This window comes from Tiliqua scincoides, chromosome 5, assembly GCF_035046505.1.
Source record: "Tiliqua scincoides isolate rTilSci1 chromosome 5, rTilSci1.hap2, whole genome shotgun sequence".
Lineage (NCBI taxonomy): Eukaryota > Metazoa > Chordata > Lepidosauria > Squamata > Scincidae > Tiliqua > Tiliqua scincoides.
Genome location: NC_089825.1, coordinates 61,038,364 through 61,061,404, shown reverse-complemented (window position 1 = coordinate 61,061,404; position 23,041 = coordinate 61,038,364). Strand labels below are relative to the sequence as shown.

At 44.7% G+C, this 23,041-nt stretch overlaps 1 protein-coding gene across 2 annotated transcripts in view; it reads right to left on the bottom strand.

Moving 5' to 3' along the window:
- HECW1 (HECT, C2 and WW domain containing E3 ubiquitin protein ligase 1) overlaps positions 1–23,041 on the bottom strand; it is a 171,815-nt gene that overhangs the window by 100,850 nt on the left and 47,924 nt on the right. For both annotated transcript variants that reach the window (XM_066627949.1, XM_066627950.1), the window contains exons 4-5: positions 18,947–19,022; positions 12,293–12,462 (exon numbers count right to left, since the gene is read on the bottom strand). In XM_066627949.1, the coding sequence (XP_066484046.1) occupies positions 12,293–12,462; positions 18,947–19,022 (246 nt within the window). The remainder of the gene's footprint in view (positions 1–12,292; positions 12,463–18,946; positions 19,023–23,041) is intronic.

Below are 23,041 nucleotides of genomic sequence, written 5' to 3'. Positions count from 1 at the left end.
TTTTAGATATTTGATTTTTAGCCATTTAGATATTTGATTTTTCTCTGTAAACCGCTTTGTGAACTTTTAGTTGAAAAGCGGTATATAAATACTGTTAATAATAATAATAATAATAATAATAATAATAATAATAATAATAATAATAATAATAATAATAACAACAACTTTATTTACAGGGGGGACCCGGGAAACTATAGGCCGGTCAGCCTAACATCTATAATGGGGAAGACGGTGGAATGCCTCATCAAAGATAGAATCTCAAAACACATAGATGAACAGGACTTGCTGAGGGAGAATCAGCATGGCTTCTGTAAGGGTAAGTCTTGCCTCACAAACCTTTTAGAATTCTTTGAAAAGGTCAACAGGCATGTGGATGCGGGAGAACCCGTGCACATTATATATCTGGACTTTCAGAAGGCGTTCGACACAGTCCCTCACCAAAGGCTACTGAAAAATCTCCACAGTCAGGGAATTAGAGGACAGGTCCTCTCATGGATTGAGAACTGGTTGAAGGCCAGGAAACAGAGTGGGTGTCAATGGGCAATTTTCATAATGGAGAGAGGTGAAAAGCGGTGCGCCCCAAGGATCTGTCCTGGGACCGGTGCTTTTCAACCTCTTCATAAATGACCTGGAGACAGGGTTGAGCAGTGAGGTTGCAAAGTTTGCAGTCAACACCAAACTTTTCCGAGTGGTGAAGACCAGAAGTGATTGTGAGGAGCTCCAGAAGGATCTCTCCAGACTGGCAGAATGGGCAGCAAAATGGCAGATGCGCTTCAATGTCAGTAAGTATAAAGTCATGGACATTGGGGCAAAAAATCAAAACTTTAGATATAGGCTGATGGGTTCTAAGTTGTCTGTGACAGATCAGGAGAGAGATCTTGAGGTGGTGGTGGACAGGTCGATGAAAGTGTCGACCCAATGTGCAGTGGCAGTGAAGAAGGCCAATTCTATGCTTGGGATCATTAGGAAGGGTATTGAGAACAAAACGGCTAATATTATAATGCTGTTGTACAAATCGATGGTAAGGCCACACCTGGAGTATTGTGTCCAGTTCTGGTCACCGCATCTCAAAAAAGACATAGTGGAAATGGAAAAGGTGCAAAAGAGAGCGACTAAGATGATTACGGGGCTGGGGCACCTTCCTTATGAGGAAAGGCTATGGCGTTTGGGCCTCTTCAGCCTAGAAAAGAGACGCCTGAGGGGGGACATGATTAAGACATACAAAATTATGCACGGGATGGACAGAGTGGATAGGGAGATGCTCTTTACCCTCTCACATAACACCAGAACTTGGGGACATCCACTAAAATTGAGTGTTGGGAGAGTTAGAACAGACAAAAGAAAATATTTCTTTACTCAGCATGTGGTTTGTCTGTGGAACTCCTTGCGACAGGATGTGGTGATGGCGTCTAGCCTGGACGCCTTTAAAAGGGGATTGGACAAGTTTCTGGAGGAAAAATCCATTACGGGGTACAAGCCATGATGTGTATGCGCAACCTCCTGATTTTAGAAATGGGCTATGTCAGAAGGCCAGATGCAAGGGAGGGCACCAGCATGAGGTCTCTTGTTATCTGGTGTGCTCCCTGGGGCATTTGGTGGCCCGCTGTGAGATACAGGAAGCTGGACTAGATGGGCCTATGGCCTGATCCAGTGGGGCTGTTCTTACGTTCTTATGTCGTCACCCAACATGCCCTGTTACTACCCTGCTGCCTACGAACCATCCTGCCTTGCTGGCATACCTGCTCCAGTGTAGATTGCCAGGTATGGCAACGCGCCTCCGATGCTGCTGCTTCTGCTTTGCAGTGGAGACTGAAAAACAGCCCCAGAAGACATTTTATGACAGCAAGACTCTGCTCAGCACTGAGCAGTTCATAGGACTGGGCAATTAGTCACTATGCTATATGATATCTGCTGGGCAGGCAATGAGAGGAATTCAGATCTCTCATTTTGTTATTTTAAACTCAGCAATAAAAGGTTCAATTCATCTGAATGAGAGAGCTACTGCACATAGATCTATTTACATAAGCAGTCTATTCCAGCTGAGCTCACTTCAACCTTTGATTTGCATTAATATTCAATCAGTGGATAAACTGCAGGTTGAAATAAGTTGAAAGAAAGCCTATGATCCTTCTCAAGATCAGAGAGTCTTTATTCACTCCTCTTTCATTCTCAAGATACATGGTCATGTAAACAATAGCAAGCTAGCTCTCTCTGGTGGATGAACATCACAGTTCTATAGAGAAACACTGACAAATCAAACAGGCAAGAGCTGACATATGCTGGAATACCTTTGTCAGGGAAAGAGGCCAGAGAAAGTGGGCTGAATGAGAGGAATAGTGTTTAGTGCTCCTGCAGCCCTTCCTGCTCTCCATTTCCCCCTTTGACTGGGTCAGCTGCTTGAATGGGAGAAGGAAGCTGATAGCTCTGTCTGCTGCTGCTGGCATCTTGGACTAAAGAGATGAGGCAGAGGAGGGGGGAAAACCCTCACAGGAAAGTACAGAATAACAGGACTTCTTTTTAAAAATCAATTCACAGTAGCACCCATGAGCAATCAGATGCAGTGGCGTCACTAGGATTCTAGTCACCCGGTGCGGGAGGCCTGCGCCTCACCCCATATAGTGGGCGGGGCAATGCCCCAGGTGGGTGTGGTGATGTACCATTGCCCCGCCCCCACCAGTTTTTTGGCTGTACCTTTTGTTATAACACAGATATTTCAACATGGTTTGTTTCATTGCATTCTGCATGAAATTACGCATTGATTGATATAAAACATGATGGTCTTATTCCTCCAAACTCTGATTTTAGTGATTTGGAAAACTTTTAGAGTCTCACGCATACACCCCCCCCCCGTGTCAACTTACTAACACCTTATTGCAGCAGTTCCCAAACTTTTAGCAGTGGGACACACTTTTTAGAATGACAATCTGTCCAGGACCCATTGGAAGTGATGTCATGGCCAGAAGTGACATCATCAAGCAAATTAAAATAAATAATTATAAATAATTAAATTAAAATAAAATAATTACATAAGGGGGAGCAAGTCCTCTTCCACCAAGTGAATCTACTCTGAAGTAAGTTCCACAGTGGTCAATGGGGCTTACTCTCAGGAAAGTGTGGGTAGGATTGCAGCCTGTGAGCCCAATCCTATGCATGTCTACTCTGAAGTAAGTCCCATAGTGGTCAATGGAGCTTACTCTGTAGTCTGCCTGCAGTAACACCCCCCCCCCAAAGGGATCAGTGAGATTTCCAGCCCTCCCCAGTGCCCTGTTTAAAGTTCTTCTATTTCAGGCACATCAAGTTAAAGACCCTCCTGGCTTTTCAAGTGCAAAATAGAAAGCATGCCCCTTACCAGTTCAAGCCACATTTTTGTCCTTTTTAGTGGGCGGGGGGGAAGGAGAGAGAGGCTGTCTCTGGACATTTGTTGCATTCCAGCTCCATCAGATAGGGACCATTCTGATGTCCTCACATTCGCCTTTGCCTAGCCTGACCATCAGCCAAGGCATGTCTGCCTACTCGCAAGTAAACGCGACATGAGGCTGCTTCACTTTCCATAGGGCTCCACAGACTGGCAGCTGGGAGGGGGGACCTCCTTCTCCATGATTTTGGGAGCTGTATTCATTGGATTAGGACCATTCTGATGTCCTTGGAGATCTCTCTGCCTGCCTTGACTAAGGCAAGTCCACCTACTTACGAGTAAATGCAACCACGTGACTTGGTTTCGGGCTCAGACTCGCAGCTGGGAGGGGGAAGCTTCTCAGGTGTTTTTGGGGGGCTGCATTCATTGGATCGGGACCATTCTGGTGTTGTTGGATTCCTCTCAGCCTGCCCTTTCCGACAGAGTACTAAGTATGCCTACTCACACGCGCTTCGGCTCACTTTCACTTTCCGTAGGGCTCCATGCATTTTTTTCCTTCCAGTTTCTTGGCCATAACTTTTGAACGAAAGGAGCTATAGCAATTGTTTTTTGCATTGCACTCCGCTGGCCATTCCGCATCCAACGGTGTATGGAACAAGTCTCTTTGCTCCAGTGATTTAAAAACAGCCTTGCTGACCTTTCGTAATGCACACAGGGGCAATCTGTCTCTCTCCAGGTGCTTAAGCTTCACTAGGAGGCAGCAATCCCTCCCTTCACTAGGAGCCCCAGCGAAGGGGGAATTGAGGAAGTGATAATCAATGCCATTTAGCCTTTTTCATGTGCTCAGGGGGAAGAGAGGAGTGAAGCCTGCAGAGAAAATGATTGATGGATTGTCAGCCGACTGTCCTCTCTGGCATTGACTGTTTTCCTTTAATTTAAGGGGCTCTTCTCATCAGCTTTGAGATAGAAAAATCTGTGGATAATTAGGTTATACCTGCAATCCCTTGCATAACTCTCTCCACAATACTAAGAAAAGCAGTTTTTTAAACTGTGATTTTAAAAGGATGCATTTTTCCCCTTCTCCAGGGTTCAGCACATCCCTTTTCATTTGCAGTGGCCATTCGTGTTGAGTCAAATCTGTGTATAAAAAATCCGTGTATAACATGGTTGGACCTGTCAATAACTAATAATAAATTGAATACAGTAACTAGTAACACACAGCAGAGCAAGCTAGGTAGCTAATTAAGACCAAATGCACAAAATCCCAATGTGCCACTAACATCCTAACAAAAATTGGGCTTTCAGGGGCAGGGCTTTATGACAGCAGAAGAGTCTTCTGCTGTCATAAAATAACTGCTGATGGAGCGCACAGTGCTCAGTCGGTGGCCATTTTGCAAACGCTGTGGCAACAGGTGGCAGTACTCCAACTCTGCCCCTGGACCCCAATGTGCCTGCTGAACCAGGTAAGGCAGCAGTGGAAGGGCTGGGAGAGGACAAGGAGGAGGAGGAACAGGGGGTGGGGAAATGGCGGATCCAGTGGCAATGGTGTGTGACAGAGCTTTTTCAAGTCTCCCTGCCCCTTTTTTCTGCTCAGACTTGTGCTAGCTACATACATGCATTCACCTCACCCCATGATGTTCTTCCTTCTGTGCAGGAGTCTGGGTGGTCGTGGTGAAGAAAGAGTGTCTGCTAGTGCTTATCACTGCCCAGTAAACGTGCCCATGACTTACTAGGTAATAGTGGGCAGTACCAGTGGACATTCCAGGGCTTTAGGGTTTGGCCAAATAGTCTTTCAATGGGCAATCAACCCATGCCTGACCTGGACACCACCTTGAAGACTCTTCCTGGCTGGGCTGGCTTCATATTAATCTCAACAGACAAAACAGATGGGCCAGACACGCAGGTTCAATTTCTTCTTTGGCACAGAGACTAGCAAGGAATTAGGAAGGGACCTAAGTGATTCTTCCTATAGATGGATACATCATTCCAAAGGTTTTCCTGAACTGGCTGAGTGGTTGTTTCTAGAAACCTGTGCATATTCTGTGTGCTGCTAAGAAGTCACAGTACAAGACTAGGAAGGTTTACTCGGAAGTAAATCCTACTATTGTCAGTGGGGCTTACTCCCAAGTAAGTGGGGTTATTGTCAGCGGGGCTTAATCCCAAGTTAAGTGTGTAGAAGATTGCAGCCTAAGTTTTTCCCATTCCCTCAACTTTATTTCTCCCATCCCACCAATTGTTCGAAGCATTGTATGTGTAGCACCCATCTCCTGACCTTCAACTCTTGCACCTGTTACAGCAAAAGGTGAAGGAGGCATGCATTCTGATTTGCAGAAATATGATAAATATGCATTCCGGTTCGCAGAAAGTAACAAGCAGAATATCTTAACAAACCACACAGAGTGAATGCATGAAAATGCAAAAATATTTTCATTGAAAAGTAAGCTCCAATACTCGAGTTTTTAGCTTTTCTCAAGCTTTGCCACTGTTGCAACTTGTTTATTTAGGCAATATGCAACCTATGGAAGGTAAGCAAATATGCAAGGATAGTGGTTCCCAAAGTCCGCTGTGGGAGGAGGGAACCGTTTGAATCTTTGTGGGGACAGGGCTACAGCAATGACGCAATCCCCTACTGCTAGGACACCAGGTTTTTTTTTCACTCACCAGCAGGTCCAGCTGGTTTCCAGGGGGTGCAAGGAGCCCTACGGAGCCTTCCGCAGTCTCTCCAAGCCTCCAATTTACTAAAAAATAGCAATTGAAAACCACTTTCAGTTTCCAGTCATAAAACCAGAAGTGGTTTCCAATTGTTATTTTTAGTAAATCAGAGGCTTGGGGAACCCTGAAGAGGGTTCTGTGAGGGCAGGGAGGCATCACTCATGTCAACCAGGACCTATGGCAGAGGTTTTCAGACTGGGGCGTCGTGACGCCCCAACCTCTGAGTCCTGGCCTCTTTGCCCTTAAGGGGCGGGGGCAGCCAGGAGGCAGGGAGGAAGCAATGGCACGATCCCCAGGATTGCACTGCTCAGGGGGCTGCAGGGGCTTGGTTGCACTTACCACAGCCTCCTGCAGCCTTCCCAGAGTGCGGGGAGCCCTGCGCAAACCTCTGCAAGGCTCCCCGGGTCAGGGAAAGTGAAAGTGGAGCAATCATGCTCCGTTTCCAGTTTTGCAGCGGCAGAGTGCTATGGCTCCACTTTTGCTTTCCCTGACCAGGGGAGCCCTGCAGGCGCTTGCGCAGGGTTCCCTGCACCCTGGGAAGGCTGCTCCAGGGACTGGTGCGTACACCCCAGTCCCTGCAGCCCCCCTGAGTGGTGTGATCCTGGAGATCATGTCGCTGCCTTCCCCCCGTTCCCGCTGCCTCCCTCCCCTCCCTTGCAAGAACTTACTGTGGGTTTCAAACTCCTAGAGAGTTTGAAAACCAGAGACCTATGGGGATGAATTGAAAAAGCCAGGAGTCAGAAGCCCTTTTTAAAATCTTTTTCAAGAATTAGTTTTTTCCATGGCTTTCTCTGTTTCAAAACCTAATGGGGCAGTGCAAATACAATGCTCCTAATTGTTTAACCATGATTAAGCCACCAGGAGCCAGCCACAGGGTTGCACTCCGACTTCTTTCTGGAGCATGAATCCCCCCCCCCCGCAGTGTCTCATTGTGTTTAATTAGTATGTCAGCAGCAGCATTTAACCGCTCACAGGCTAAACACAGAATCTGAAACCAACTTTAAAGGGAGAATTTATGCTCCAGAGGGATGGACACAGAAAGAGAATGTGGTAAACAATGAAAGCATACCACGAAAACATAAAAGCAACCAGGAAAACAGAAATTGTCAAAATATTCCTGCAGGTTGTCCATTCCTAGCCACATAAAACTCACCAGGCTTTTGGGCTCCATGCAGTCAATCTACACAACTCTCTACAGTTCCCACCCACAGCTTGAGGTCCCGCATCTCTGACTGGCTTCCAAATCCACTGGTTCATACATCCCAGACCCTACTCACCTAATATCTTTGTGCTTTCTCTTGTTTCCCCCTGTCTTTCTGCTGCCTGCCCTTAGCTGCTCTTCTTAAATGTTCTGTGATTCCCAGCAACTTTCAAGACCACATTTTCATCACATCAGCTGCACTTACAAGCATACTTAAGGCATGGCACAGAAACAACTATAAACAGCAAAGGATATCTGATGTGTATACATGATGCAACGTGAAGTCACAAAGTGAAGTGAATATCTGCATGGACTATTATATTCTACTACTGATTTAATGTAAAAAGAAATTATATAAGTTAATGCTTTTTTAGAAACAGAAAACTGAAATTCAGCCTCAGAGTGCACATTGCAGGTATTATCAGATGCAGTTTACAATTATTTCATTGGGGTTGTTTTGGGTATAATAAAAAAAATCTGGTTTGTAGTTATCGCAGGTACATATGAATATATGAAGCTTCCTTATACTGAGCCAGACTACTAGTTCATCTAGCCTGGTGTTGTCTATTTATGAGAGTTGGTGTCCTGTAATAGCTAAGAGACCAAGCTGGGCTTCCCTTGTTCAAACCTCATTTCTGTCATAAATTCTTACTACATGGTAATAGGAAAGTCACTTCCTAACAGCCCCAGATCCCCAGCTGCAACATGGGGATAAAAATACAGGAGACCCTTGAAAATGAAGCGGGTTATGTTCTCCCGAAGTACAGCAAAAGTAAAAACTGAATATTCAGAACATAACCCTTAACAGAATAATAGGATTTGGTTTCTGAGTTCAGAGAAAATGTAAAGAAGGTAAATGGCAGAAGAACATAAGAAGAGTCCCACTGGATCAGGCCAAAGCCTCATCTAGTCCAGCTTCCTGTATCTCATAGTGGCCCACCAAATGCTTCAGGGAGCACACAAAACAAGACACAACCTGCAACCTGGTGCCCTCCCTTGCATCTGGCATTCTGAGGTAGCCTACTTCTAAAATCAGGAGTTTGCACATACCTATCAAGACTTGTAACCCATGATGGACTTTTCCTCCAACCTTAGTATGGCAACCCATACTAAACACATCACAATTGAAATAAATTAGCAAAACAAATAAAACAAGATAATTGAAATGAACACTTAAGAACTGTATACAAAAATCATTCCAATAAATTTGCAGTCCCTAATGAACTCAAGGACATGCTTTTTTTAACTGCCTTTTATCATAACTATCACCTTTGTCCACTGGTTTATGCTTGTGCAGCATAGTGAAACTAAGGCTGCAATCCTAACCGCACTTTCCTGAGAGTAAGCCCCATTAAACAAAATAGGACTTACTTCTAAGTAGACCTGGTTAGGCTTGTGCCCTAAAATGCTGTAAATGCTATATCACAAACAATGACAAAGTTCGGAAAGAGGCTGTCTCAGTGTCCTAGCTTCAAGTTTCTCAGAAGGGATGAAAATTCAAGGTGCTTCTAGAGCAGGGGTGCTCAATAGGTGGATCGCGATCTACCAGTAGATCGCGAGGCAAAATGAGTAGATCGCGGAGTGCCGGCCCCCCCCCTTCAGGTGCCTCTGGGAGGAAATGCCAGGAGTAAGGCCCATTGTACTCAATGGAGCTTACTCCCAGGTAAGTGTGGCTAGGATTGCAGCCTCACAGCCTAATCCTAGGCATGTCTACTCAGGAGTAAGTCCTGTTATACTCAGTGGGGCTCAAGGTACACCAACATACATTGTACACATAAATGTTATGATGGCGCGAACATTGTAAAAAAAAAACTCTGGTAGATCACCGGGCCTTGCTGGGTTTCAAAGTAGCTCTCGAGCCAAAAAAGTGTGAGCACCCCTGTTCTAGAGCAATATATCATACATATTCCCTGCAAAAGCTCAATACTGTGCCTACAGTGATCAGTTGCTTGCAAAAGATCAGAACCAAGACCTATGATTTCCTTAAGTCTGCTATACCTACCTTACAGGGTACTATTTGTGACATGCTTTGCAAACTCAAGAAGTGTAATAGAAATGCTAAATACTACTACTACTACTACTGCTACTGCTACTACTACTACTACTACTACTACGATTGCCAGTGGCCTTTCAAAGGCCACATGCAGAGAACTTTCCCAGCCCTTCTGAGATACATTTTAACTGGACAGGCCAGGAACTGAACTTGGAACCTTTTGAATGCAAAGCACACTACAAGAGCAATAACTTCATAGATTATGAAAGTTCAACAGATTCAACAAAAGGACAAGATGCTTCAGTAATACAGTCTGTATTTTCATAACCTGAATTTTAGTGACAACCTCAAGCACCAGTGCTTTGCAGATAGTAAAATGAAAGGGGTGGGGCATCACGGAGACTGGAGGATGTCAGGAGAAAGTTATGCTTGGATCACAGAGCTTTGGGTATCCCTTTGCTGTTTTGTAATTATTAATACCACCCACATAGAGCTGTTTCTCATTTTTGAGGACTTTTGTGGTTAATGAAAGAAATACATTTTAGTTTCTTTGCTAAATTTATTACGTTCTGCAACATTTGTTCTCTGCTTTTCCAAATAAGACTTTTTGGCATCTAACAACGGCATCTTCAAATCCTCTAATTTGTTCTTGTAATACTAAGCTGTGTCTTCATTTAATAATTACCAACACTGCAAATTACTGTTCTGAAATACAATGTGTACCAAAAGTACTAATCTAGTCTCAGTCTTGGTAGCAAATTAAACTATTGTGGCTAAAATGTAAAGAATTCAGTGTATTAAGTGTGACTAATTAAATAATTATTTGGCCAAGGAAGAAACATCAAACTAAACATATGAATAGGCATAATAAAGGTAAGGAGACAAAACTCCAGGTGCCCAGTCACCCTGACCAGTCAAAAACTGGGCTTGTTGACTAGCAAGTGGATTATTAGAAAGGTCAGGCAGCAACTTCCTACCTCTTACTGGCTGCCACTTGCTCTTATATATCTCATCCTTCTTATCCATTCTTTATTTTCACCACATTTGCTTAGGTCTTCCTTTTATGTACCCTTCTTGGACCCAAACCTCTCTCCCCCTCCCATGTCTTTTCTTCTGCTTCTACCACTTCCAGTCTCTGCCCAACCACCCTTCACTTTTGAGGGGCAAGGAGTGAGACTGTACTCCTCTCTGCATGTCAGTGCTGCAGAGCTCCCTCCTAGCTCCCTCTCAAACTCTGTTTCAGACTCTGCTGCCTGGCTCGCTCTTTTCCTTTCTGACCCTTGCCTTTGTGATTTCAAGATTCATGTGGACAATTCCTTCAACTCAGGTACTTCTCGTTTCCTCTTTCTAGCCTCCTTCTTCACTCTCTAATTTTGGACAAACTTCCCACACCCTGGCTTGATCCTGATGTTGTCTTCATCAAAATGTGCTCTTTCTCCGACCTTTGTGCTACAGAATTCCCCCATCTATTCATTACCTTATCTCCTTCAACACTGCTCATAATTCACTGTCCCCACATTCTACTTCCTTCTTTTTCCAGGACCTGTAGTCCACTGATGCAATGAGTTTCTCTGAAGCACTGTCCTCTCCAATCTCTTCAGCTGCCCAGCACCCTTTTTAGACTCAGCAGTTTCCCACTTTCAATGCTTCCCTGTCTTTGATGCTCGACTTGTTTGCTCTGCTCTGCATACATCCTGTTTGCTCCATTCATTCTCAACCCTGGCTCACTCCCTTTGTTTTACATCTTCATTTCTACATGTGCAGTGGAATGCCTTTGGAAAAGAATAAAGAGTTTGCTGACTACATGCACTACAAGTTCATCCTCTCTTCTCATCTGCCATCAACCTGGTCAAACAACATGTTTTTTTTAATCCACATCAGCTCTAGAAATTGTTGGTGCCTTTTTACTACCTTTCATTCCCTTCTAAGACCTGCCCACCTGCTCCTCCCTTCCTTGCTCTCTGACCAAGACTCCATTTTGATTTTTCCTGCTTCCCCCCACCTTCTCCTGAACTTTCCTCAGCTCTTTCCTCTTTCCCATCTCACTAGATTAGACGATGAATCTGCTGTCCTCATTGAATCTCTCCACTTGCCCCTTTGATTTCATTCCCTATTGACCCATGATTGCCACTTCCTCTGCAGACACCCCTTGTTTCCAACACATCAGGATGTCCCTCTCCTTAGGCTTCCTCCTAATTGCATTTAAGCATGCCACTGGCTCCCCTATTCTTAAAAAGCCATCTGTCAATCCATCCTTCCTCTCTAACTACTGTCCATTCTCTTTTTATCCTTTGCCCTCAAGCTCTTGAAATGGGCTGCTTATTCCCCATTCCTTGACTTACAGCCCAATCCTGAGCTGCCTGGGGCACGCAGTTTTGCCTGCCGCCAGATCCTGCGCACCTCGGGGTAACAGGGGCGGCACCCCGGGAGAAAGGAAGCAGCCCCACAATGGGGCTACTTAAGTTACAGCCGACCAAAAGGTCAGCGGTAAGGTAAAGGCGTTTGTGTAGGGTGCTGAGCCCCTCATGAATGCGCAGGATCCCTCTGCTCCACCGGACCCACCTCCCTCCCTCCCCCCTGCATGCCTCCCGGCCGCCCTCTCCCCACCTCCCACCTCCCCATCATGCCTCCTCCCTGCCCTCCGCCTGCCTCCCTGTCCTTAAAATGTCTCCTCCCCAAGCCCCTGCCTACCCCTACTTACCATGCCATGATTATGCAACTGCCAAGCGGAGGAGGATGGGCGCCTGCCTGGCACTAGCCCAGTGCGCGCTGGCAGGAAGCCAGCGCACTGAGCTCAGGATTGGACTCTTACACTGCATTAATTCTACACTTTATCCCTTCCACTCTACCAGCAAGATCTCTCCTCTCCACCTTTCCCTTCCTCCAAGCCAGAAAATCTGGCTGGCTGCTAAACTTTGCAAAAATGTTTGCACCACATTATTAATAACTTTATACATTTGCTGTAAGAAACTCACAGAAGGTGCGGATAGAGCAGTGTTACCTGTTTTGTCAGAAGCCAAAGGTGACTTACCTCTCCTTGCCATATAGGATTGACAGTATTACACATGATCTTGGATCTCTTCTCCTGTCCATGGTGAGGAAGAGCTGGGAAGATACTATGCTTTCCAGGCTGGATCGAAATCTTTAGATAAGGGTCTGGATTGAAGAACATACCTTTCTTCAGACCAAATGCTTGAAAATCTGCAGAAGATTGAGTATCATCATTAGCGATCACAGTTGTCTTACCTACCATTTTACAGCACTTTCCTTTGTATTTTTAGTACTTGGTTTAAAACTGTGTGTGCATGCAGGTGCCAATGTACACTACTTATGGAAGTCATGTTTTTTACCTGTATAGCCCACTAAATACAGGTTGAGTCTCAGTATCCATGAGGGTTCCATTCCCAGAACCCATGTGGATGCCAAAAATTTCGTTAAAGGGAATCCATTTAAAAAACAATGTCCTTTTGCTCAGTGATTTAAAAACAACCTTGCTGACCTTTGTAATGCAGGACAGAGGCATCAGGCAGACAGTCAATCAATCATTCTCTCAACAGACACTAAGAAAGGCTTCACTGTGAGGCAGCGACTTCCTCCCTTCACTGGGAGTGCAGTGCAAGGAAAGGACGCAAAGAGGAAGTGATAATCACTTGCATTCTTCCACGTGCTCAGGGGGAAGGGAGGGGTCACTTGGCTCAGAGTAAAGCTATTCTAAGCGCCTGGAGAGATTAATTGTCAGTGGGTTGCTCTCTCCTGCATTAACGAGGCTATTGTTAAACAACTTGTTTCTTTTTTAATTTAAAGTGCTTTTCTCATCGCATTGAGATAAAACCTGAAGGTTTTAATTATCCATGGATAATTAGGTTATACCTGTATGCTACACCACAGGGTACAGGGCCAATAAAAATGGCCACTGCAAGGAGACAGCTGTGAGGTGGAGCTCTAACTGGAAATAACTTCTTACTAATATACATAAAGCACATTTTGACAACATAGGAGATTGTGGCGGGAAGGCCTCTGCTGGCCAGTTGGCGCAGGACGGCCAGTGCGTGCCAGAGCAGATAAGCTCTGTGCAGGCTAGTGGAGGGGCAGGGGAGAGGGAAAAGGGGTGTAATGGGGCAGGGCAGGTGGATTGGGCCCAAGAGGGGGCGGGATTGGTGACAGTGACTATCACCATATCCTATCCCCCCTCCTGGGCCTGATCCCCCAACGTGAAGCTGCTCAGACTTTCACCAGTGATTTTGTTGGCACAGGCCCGAGTAGCTCTATTGCGGCTACTGAGGCTTACCCTGGGGCAGGGGACAAATGTCCCCTTACCCTGGGGACACCTCCAGCAGTCTCTATTTTCGTGCTGGATACAGTGGACACCATTCCAGTGCCACTGCATCACAGTACAGGAAGTTAGTTAGGGCTGTTTTAACACCGAAAACAAAAATGCATGGCAATAAATGGGAATTCCATTTTGTTGCCCTTTATTCTGTAACATATTAGCATGGGAACTAATGGAAATGGGTACAAATGGAACAGAAAATGAATGCACACGTGAAAAGTGCAAGCTCCTTCCTCCTTACCCAAGACTGTGGGCAGGATAAACTAGGGGAGCAGTTGCCCTCAGTTGCTTCTGTGGGCCCTGCAAACAGGGTCAACACCAGGCTGTCAGATCAGAGGCTGGGAAAAACCCTATGCTAGACCCACTGATGACATGCATTGCCTCTGGCCCCCATCTATCCTGACCACCATCACACAGTTATGGCAAGAGGCCTGCCAATAGGCTTACTGGCAATAGCAGCACATACTCCTCCTAAGGTCTAGGGCTGGGGGGGGTGTGGCCATGCGAGTCAAAAGGGTCACACCCCTCTGACCAACACAAGATGCTGCTCCAATCTGCTAATTTCCATCCTGTTCTCACAGAACACAAACACAGTGAAAAATACAACATATTTTGGGTTACTCTCCTGAAACTCAGAAAAGAAACAAAGAAATCTTCAGCTATACTCGTTCAGTTCCATTTGTATCCCACAACCAGTTCACAGTATTTCCACAGAAATACAGAAGCCTGAAGCACTCTGAACTCACAAATGAAAATATTTTCACCTGATCAAAACAGCTCTGAAAATGTATTCATCGAGGCTAATGAATTCCAAAAGACCTAAAATTTTCTTTACCAATAAAAATACAAATGAGTTCAGTGCATTTTAGTTTTCCCGATACATTCTCTTGGGCACATGTGAATCGAAGTGTATCAAGAGAACAGTTAACATTCTGTGTGTATATTTTTAAAACTCAAACCTATTGATGAACGATGTTAATATGCCATACATCATTTCTGATTGCTCATAAATCACAGCGCTCCCCACAACAAGTGGAGCATATCAATCAGCTTAAAAATGTCAGGTGATTTCTCAGAAACAGATCACTGAAACAAGGAAGAAACAGAAGGCAAAACAAGCATATTTCTGACAAAATTTTCTATCCATTTTTTTCAATGACTCAGATGTAGTACAAAGTTCATAATGAAACACAGAGTAAGTTATTTCCTGGAAGTAAATTCATTAATGGCTGTGAAGTCTGAGAAATAATTTGGAAGCAGTTCTATTTATTTAGGAGATATAAATAATGAAACAGTGCTACAAAGGCTCAGTTGTGTACAGGAGAATTGGGACAGTGACAGCCACAGAATGGTTCAAATAAAACTAATCTTCTGTTTAGAATAAAGCACTGTGGTACAGGGGACAGAGAGTTGGATCTGAGTGCAAAAAGGACCCAGAAGAGCCTTAAAGCTTACAGGGCAAATGAGGATTTCTCTCCCCAGTTCACTGCACTGGAGATAAAAGAAGCTAAGAATATACAGGTTCTGTAACCTGCTCTGAAACCACAGGATAAGGCAAGGTCCCAAACTGAATTGAGCCTGCAAGAAAAAAAATGTAGGAGAAAGATGAAAAGAAGGGGAACTCAAGAGACAAGAATGCAATGTAAAATGAAGGGAAGAAAAACCTGCAAATGACCTTTATGGGATATACTGATTGCTGGTATGTCTTCTTCTGACAGCTGGAGAAAACGGAGCATATTACATCACATTAATAGCAGGTAAGGATACACTACATCATTTATTTATTTTAAAATATTTATATCCTGCCTTTGAGCTCATGAGGTTCTCAAGATAGTTACGAACAAATTAGGCAACAAGATTAAAAAGTAACTATAAAATGTCTACATAAATACTGTCAATCAAGTAAGAACAGAACAATTGCCTCCTTTTTTAAATGCCTGGGATGATACAATTGTCTGACAAGTTGCCTACATATTAATAAGGTCAGCACCATAGGAGTGTCTGCAATTAAGAGTATTCTACAACCAGCGGAGGGCACCAGAGAAAAAGCCCTGTCTCCAGCTGCTGCCAGCCTGCATTGATAATTGTGCAGCATTTACTCATACTGCCATGTCTCAAATTGCCTTTCTGCAGCCCTGGCTGTGCTTTCATTAGAACCATATGCAGTTGAGCTATGGAGTGTTAAAGTGTATCTATACTATAAACTGTTTTAATGGTCTTTTCCCTCTCCCAAGGGAATCCTAGGAACTGCAGTTCTCTAAAAGAATTCTCTGCACCTTCACCAAACTGATACACATTTGGGGTGGGGTGGGCTGTGGCTTTGGCTCAGTCAAAGAGCATCTGCTTTGTATGCAAAAGGTCCTAGGTTCAATACTCTTCAGAGACAGCAGAGAAAAAAATCCTGCATGAGACTTTGGAGAGTCACTGCCAGTCAGTGTAGACAATACTGAGTTAGATGGACCAATGGTCTGACTCAGTATGGCAATTTCCTATGTTCCCATTAGCGCCGAGATTCTTTGGCAGTCATCCTTAAAGTTAAATAGTTAGTAGCAAGATATAGTGACAAGAGATGAAAAATATGGCAGGGAAGAAGGGTAACATCTGGCACAAGGACAAGTATAGTCCTGAAGGTGTATAGCTGAGGTTCTCAAACCGCCATGTCATCACGCCCCAGCCTGAAGACCTTAGCCTCTGACCCTTAAGGGGCATGGGTCAGGGGAAAGCCACTGCAGGGGCAGAGGGGGCTTTTTCTAATATCCCTTACCTACTACTGGTTTCCAGGGGGTGTGGGGAGCCCCGCAGAGCACTCTGAAGGCCTTCCCACGGCTTGTAGAAAGTAAAAATAGCTACCATGACCCACTTCTGGATTGCAATCGCAAAACCAGAAGTGGGTCGTAACCACTATTTTCACTTTCTACAAGCCACAGGGAGCCCTGCAGAGCACTTCATGGGGCTCCCCACACCCCCTGGAGCCCAGAAGCAGGTAAGGGACGTTAGAAAAAGCTTCCTCTACCTCAGCAGCGGTGCAATCTTGCAGATCGTTGATGCAGTTTTCCCCTTCTCCGCAAAGACTTAACTTGGGGTTCAGACTCCGAGGGAGTTTTGAGAACCCCTTGTGTCAAATGTAGTGAATTGTGTAGTGTAGCAAATCATGTAGCAAATGAAGTGTAGAATCTTTTAGACAAGGGGAAAAATAGCAGCAAAAGAAACTATTGAAAGTACTAAGGGTTCATCTTTTGCTACAAGGGGAGGAATATGTTCACAAGAAAAGACAATCTAAGGGGAAAACGTTTAGAGCCATGGGGGATTGAGTACAATAAATTAACACATGTATGTGAGAAAAATAAAAGTCTAGGTCACAAATAGAAGCAGAGACATACTTAATTATTCACATAGTGCTTAAAGGGAGAACAATTCCTTAATTGTCTTAGTGAAGAAAACAGAAGGGAAAATTAGATAATTAAGATTCTAGTGGCCTTTCCATGCAGCCACCAACAAGAGTCAAGGGAATAGTAGAGAAAATGTTCACCAAGGGGATAAGAGTTCAAATACTCATTCAGTCATTATGTCCTAAGTGACTTTGGCCATTTGCTGTCTCTTAACCCAGTTCATTTCACACTGTGTTGCAGGGAACACAGACGTTCTTGACTATGGCTAAGAAGTGCAACTTATTACCCTGATAGGCGGCTTATCTACCACTAAGGATTTTCAGCAAAGCACAGCTGCATGGCAGCACTAGGTGTGGCCTTGCAAGAAGACAGTGATGCCCTACAGGCTTGGTCAGTGCCTCCTGTGATCTTGTCTAGAGTGTGAACCCTACAATATGCTCCAGATTCCTCAGCAAACAAGTGGATAGAGAACTACTTCCTTAGTCTAACTGCCTTACAGCGCAATTGTAATCAGCCTTAGGCAGGCCGGCGGGCCTGCGCTGCATCCAAGGCAGGACTGGGGATGAAAGTGGTTCAACCCCAGGCAAGGGGAATCGCTTCCCCTTCCCCTGGGTAAAGCCCCAGCGGCCCCAGCGGTGCTAGTGAAATCTGTGCCACCTCAAGAGGTGGCAGAAATCCGAGCAGTCTGGGACTGCCCTGCCTGGCCCTACCTCCCACTCCCCGCCCACCCCTGGGAACGCCCACCACCTGCCCTCTGCCACCCCAAAAAGGCTCCCACCACATCCTTCCCAGACCCCTGCATCAGCTAAGCTTGGCTGATGCAACTCACCCTGTTGATGGGGCCCGCGTGGGTGTGGGGAGGCCAGGGCAAGTCCGTGCACCGGTCTAACCCCACATATATTGGCGCGAAAGTGCATTAAGGAACCAGAACCAGGGGACATCCACTAAAATTGAGTGTTGGGCGGGTTAGGACAGACAAAAGAAAATATTTCTTTACTCAGCGCGTGGTCGGTCTGTGGAACTCCTTGCCACAGGATGTGGTGCTGGCGTCTAGCCTAGACGCCTTTAAAAGGGGATTGGACGAGTTTCTGGAGGAAAAATCCATTATGGGGTACAAGCCATGATGTGTATGCGCAACCTCCTGATTTTAGGAATGGGTTAAGTCAGAATGCCAGATGTAGGGGAGAGCACCAGGATGAGGTCTCTTGTTATCTGGTGTGCTCCCTGGGGCATTTGGTGGGCCGCTGTGAGATACAGGAAGCTGGACTAGATGGGCCTATGGCCTGATCCAGTGGGGCTGTTCTTATGTTCTTATGTTCTTATGTTCTTAAGGAACCTGCGCCAGCCTATCTGTGGAGCAGGATTACGCCCTTAGTCTTTAAGGTTGAAGGGGTGTGGGAATCAAGTACTGCACAATAAGCTTCCTGGAAGATGGGTGGTGTACAGTTGGGATGAATAGGCCTGTGTTAGATGAGTCAGGAATGCACTTCACTGAACAAGAGCTCTCTATGCCTCACAAAACCTTCAGCAGATTAATTCATTATTAATTAATCTCCTATTAATTTAACTGCTCTAATATTTCCCCTCTACTATTAAAAACACATTTAAACAGCTACTACATGTTTCTGTTTACCAGAATCCACCCTTAAAAGTCTCCACTGAAGAAAATTCTTCATCTTTCTAAACAACTGATATAGATTTCTTTTTTTCAAGATTGCAAGCCTCTTTGGGACAGAAATCCATCTTCTGATTACTCCTGCTATTTATGTGAACTTTTTTGTTAGAAAGAGGTATATAATTATTCATAAATACATAAATAACACTTCCTGAGGTCATTGAAGGAAGGACAGGATACAAACATGTTGAATAAATCCAGATCAAATAATTTTGTGTTAGTCAAGTGTCTCAAATATTTCTGTTCACAACTTATATGTATCAGCAATTTTAATGTTTGATCAAGGCATACCTGACAATGAGAAACTGATCAGTCTTCTGCTTCCTTGGCCCTGGACTGAATCTTCATTGGTGATGCTTTTAAAAATCTGCTAGAAGGAGAAAAAGGGCAATAGAGCTGCTGCCATCAACACTTCCTCCTTTTTGAGAATAACTATTTTCAATCATTATGATTCTTATAGCCACAATCAAGAACAAATCAATGACAAGTGTTCATTAGGCAGCCATTGATCAAAACACTCCTTGGACAAGTTAATGCTTTTACCAGTAAAGGGGAAATAGAGGCCACAGGAGAGCTTCTGCTCAGAGAAATGGAAGGGAAAGCTAGAATTTACAATAATCTGATAGTGCATTTTACAAGTGCTGATAAAAACAGCATTCCCTTATCTTACTGTTTGTAAGCAACATTTATTACAGAAAAATAAATGCATGCACCAGAATAAACTATTGCCCATTATTCTGTTTGGGAGTAACTGTTTCTGCTAACAAACTGAAATACAGGTTCCTATATTACAATCAAAAAATCCTTGGATTTCTAAACTACAGCCCCACAGAGCCGGAGCTATGCCTGTAGGGCCCTTTTTGAAAAACTGACACCAGTAGTTTGAGAGGGAAAGGGGATGAAGCTAACTGAATCCAGCACCTCTCATCTCCTGTGCATAGAAGACTGGTAGAATGTTAGCTTTTTTAAAAGGGCAATGTGTGGAGAATCCTCAATGCAAGACTGGCCTTAGGGCAATTTGACCAATTTGGCCAAATTGGGCCCTGCGCCTAGAGGGGGCCCGCACTGGGACAGTGAGAGGAACCCCCGCAGCCACAGCCGGTACCTCACTCCGTAGCAGACGCTCCAGCATGGAATCTTCCATGGCGAGGCATGCCCAAGTCTACCTGTCTAGCAAACCTTGACCATAGAGGCCAAAGTTCAACCATGAGCCCAGGTCTACCCGACTGGTTGACCTGGGTTCTGGAGTTAAGGTAGGGCTCATGCCCCCCACAACTCAAACAATGGCTCCACCCCTGTCCTGGAAGCAGTTCGTGGTGATTTTGCTTCCGGGTGCCTCACCACTGCTGCTCATCCTAGTGAGTAAGGGACCTCCACAGGGGCAGAGAGGCTCCACAGAAATGTTTTGCGTTGGACCCTGCAGTTCCTAAGGCCAGCCCTAGCTCTATGTTAGATTGGGAAGGGGAAAGCAGGTTTAGGTTTTTGCTGATGGCCCATCAGCAGTTACTGATCCAGTCTCCCTCTGCCTCTGCTAGTGCCTCCAAAGGACACAGGGACCTTCTGTGTCTTGCTTGCCATGTAAGAGAGGTGCCAAATACAACCTCCAGCTCTGTGCCTCATCAATCACATCAGCAGTTTAGGCTACAATCCTACACACACCTTCCTGGATATATCTCATTTAATATAGTAGGACCTACTTATCAGAAAACATGCATAGGACTGTACTGTGATAGGCAAAAGCGTCTCCAAGTTGCTGAACTGTGCCAGGTTCCATTGGGAATTGCTTGCTTGATTTGCTTTAATTCAGCTCTTTTGCTGTTATTTGAACAAGAGCTGCTTGTATGGGCAAAATTTTTTTAAAACACCCAACAAAGCACAGTCAAGGTCAAAAGATCAGCATTTTTGAAAACTTGGCCAGATGTTTCCCTAAAAGAGTTTTTCGGTGCTGAGCATCTTATAAAACCTGGTTCTTGCCTTTGCCCATTTTGCTCTCCAAATGCAGCATTTTGCATTCTTTCTGTAACTACTAATATGTTTTACCAATACTGCAACAGAGCTGCAGAATGTCCTACAGAGTTTTTCAAGCCATTACAAGTGACACAAGCTTGGATGAAACTAAAACAGGCTGCATCCAAAAGGTACCATTCCCTCTGAAGAAAGAAGTTTTCCTCCATTTGATATCTCTCTCTGTTGGTACTTTTGCTTTTTGCTTTATGACAAATAAAAGATTCTAGGTTTGTTTTTTTAAGACAAAATTACAGAATTCATTCTACCAGAACTAATTCATATTCATTCTGAATATGCTGCAAAATATTTAACAAGTAATTATCAAATTCTGTTCTGTGAAACTACTGGTCTGTGAGAAGGGCTGAAGTGTGTCTAAAAATTAAGTCCTTAAATGGGACCTTAAAGATGAATACATTTATTATACCACATAAGCTTTTGTGGACTACATTCTATTTCACTAACAACATCTGCAAAAACTGTATTCTTGAAAGTTTATGCTACAATAGTTCATTTTCAAGGTGCCACAAGCCTCTTTGCTGCTTTTGCTGCAACGGACTAAGGGCCCAATCCTATCTAACTTTCCAGCACAGGTGTAGCCACAATGTAACCAAAGGTAAGGGAAAAAAATGCTCCTTTATTTTAAGGACACGTCTGTGACTGCCTCCCCATCATAGGATGCAGCGCACAGCCCACAGGCACAGTTGCACTGGCACTGGAAAATAGTATAGGATAGGGCCCTAAGGGCCCAACCCTAAACTGTAGCAGCACTAGTGCTAAGCTCCAGCACCGGTGCTGGGTGTTGCAAGTGTTCATAAGGCATATCTGCAGCACCTGGAGAGAAGGAGCTGCTGGTGCTGGGCCAGTATCAGTCGGCGCTGAGTCTCACCATCGCTTGGAAGGCTAGCCAGTGCTCCAGCAGAGCTGGTCGGCAATAAGTAGTATTGGGGCAGAGGAGAGGCGGAGAGTGGGCATAACAGGGCAAGGGGAGGGCAGTGCGGGGTGAGGAACTGGGACGGGAGGAGGTGGGACCAGTGGACCTCTGCACTGCCGGATCCTGAACACTGTGTTGGGCTGCAGGGCCTGAATGGATTCCTTCATGCCTGCACCAGCAAAATAGCTAGTGCAGACTTGATAAGCCTCATTGTGGGGGGCTGAGGTTTTCCCCAGGGGTAGGGGACAAAAATTGACTTCCCCTGAGGAGACCTCCAGCGGCTTCAGTGGTGCCACTGGATGCAGTGTTAGCCATTTTGGTGCCACTACATCCAGAGACGGTGCCGGCTTTCGAACTGGGCTGTAACATGGCTAACCCTCTGGAAGTTGAAAACTTTAAGCACCATGCTGAATTCATCCACTGCTCTATGCAACAATAAGCTCCACACTAACATACATACTCCTTCAAAATATGAGCAGCAACATCTGATGTAATCTCCAAAGCAATCTGCACTACAGTTGACAGATACGGAGGAATCGCGGAAGCATTATCATTGCCCTGAAAATACATTGACTGAGCCCAGGAAAGGGCAGAACCCCAATAAGCAGAATTATTAGAAACTGTGGGCTGCCCACAGTTGCAAGGAATATGCCTGTTCCATTACTTGGGGATCTGATTGAGAAAGGATTAAGTATCTCTTTGGCAAGAAGGAAGTGTGCCTATAATTTTAATCAGGAGAAAATTGTGCAGCAAGTTATCCAAGATCTGGAAAACATTGATTTAAACTTTTATATTTAACCAGTTTCTAAGGACTGGAAAAGGAGCTCTTTTCTGCACACCCAAGCACTTCGTAAGTGTCCATTAGCTGCACTAAATGAAGTACCATCAATTTCATGAAAAAGAATTTGACCTGCTTTATCACCGGAAGCAACACAGTGAACATCAACAAAAATATTCATGTGTGATTGGAGATGGAGAAGATGGACCAAGGAATTCCACACACATGCATGCACATGCAAACGCACACAGAGGTTACTGCTTTAGAAGAAATCATTAGTTGTAAAGCGTATGATAATGTAATTCTTGTATATATTATTAAATAAAGCACGCTCCATCCTCTGCATAAGAGGTTTTCATTATGTGTGTCAGTTTCAATGTAAATCAACGTAAAGACAGGTTTGCAACCATCCAATGAACCCTTCTGAAACTGATCTAATGAAACAGCACAACGTGCCTTAGAGAACATGCTAGGTACTTCTCATAGCCATCCTGTCTTTCAGGAGAAGACCAGAAAGGCCCTCTGGCACCATCAAAACTATCCCTGAATCAATATGAAAGGGTGCTACAAGCCAGCAGGATTCCTTTTTTCCACCTCAAGGCTACTTCTCGGCACTGCAAAATTATTTATCTATTTAAGCAATATTACTTAGGTGAGGAGGCTCAAGAAG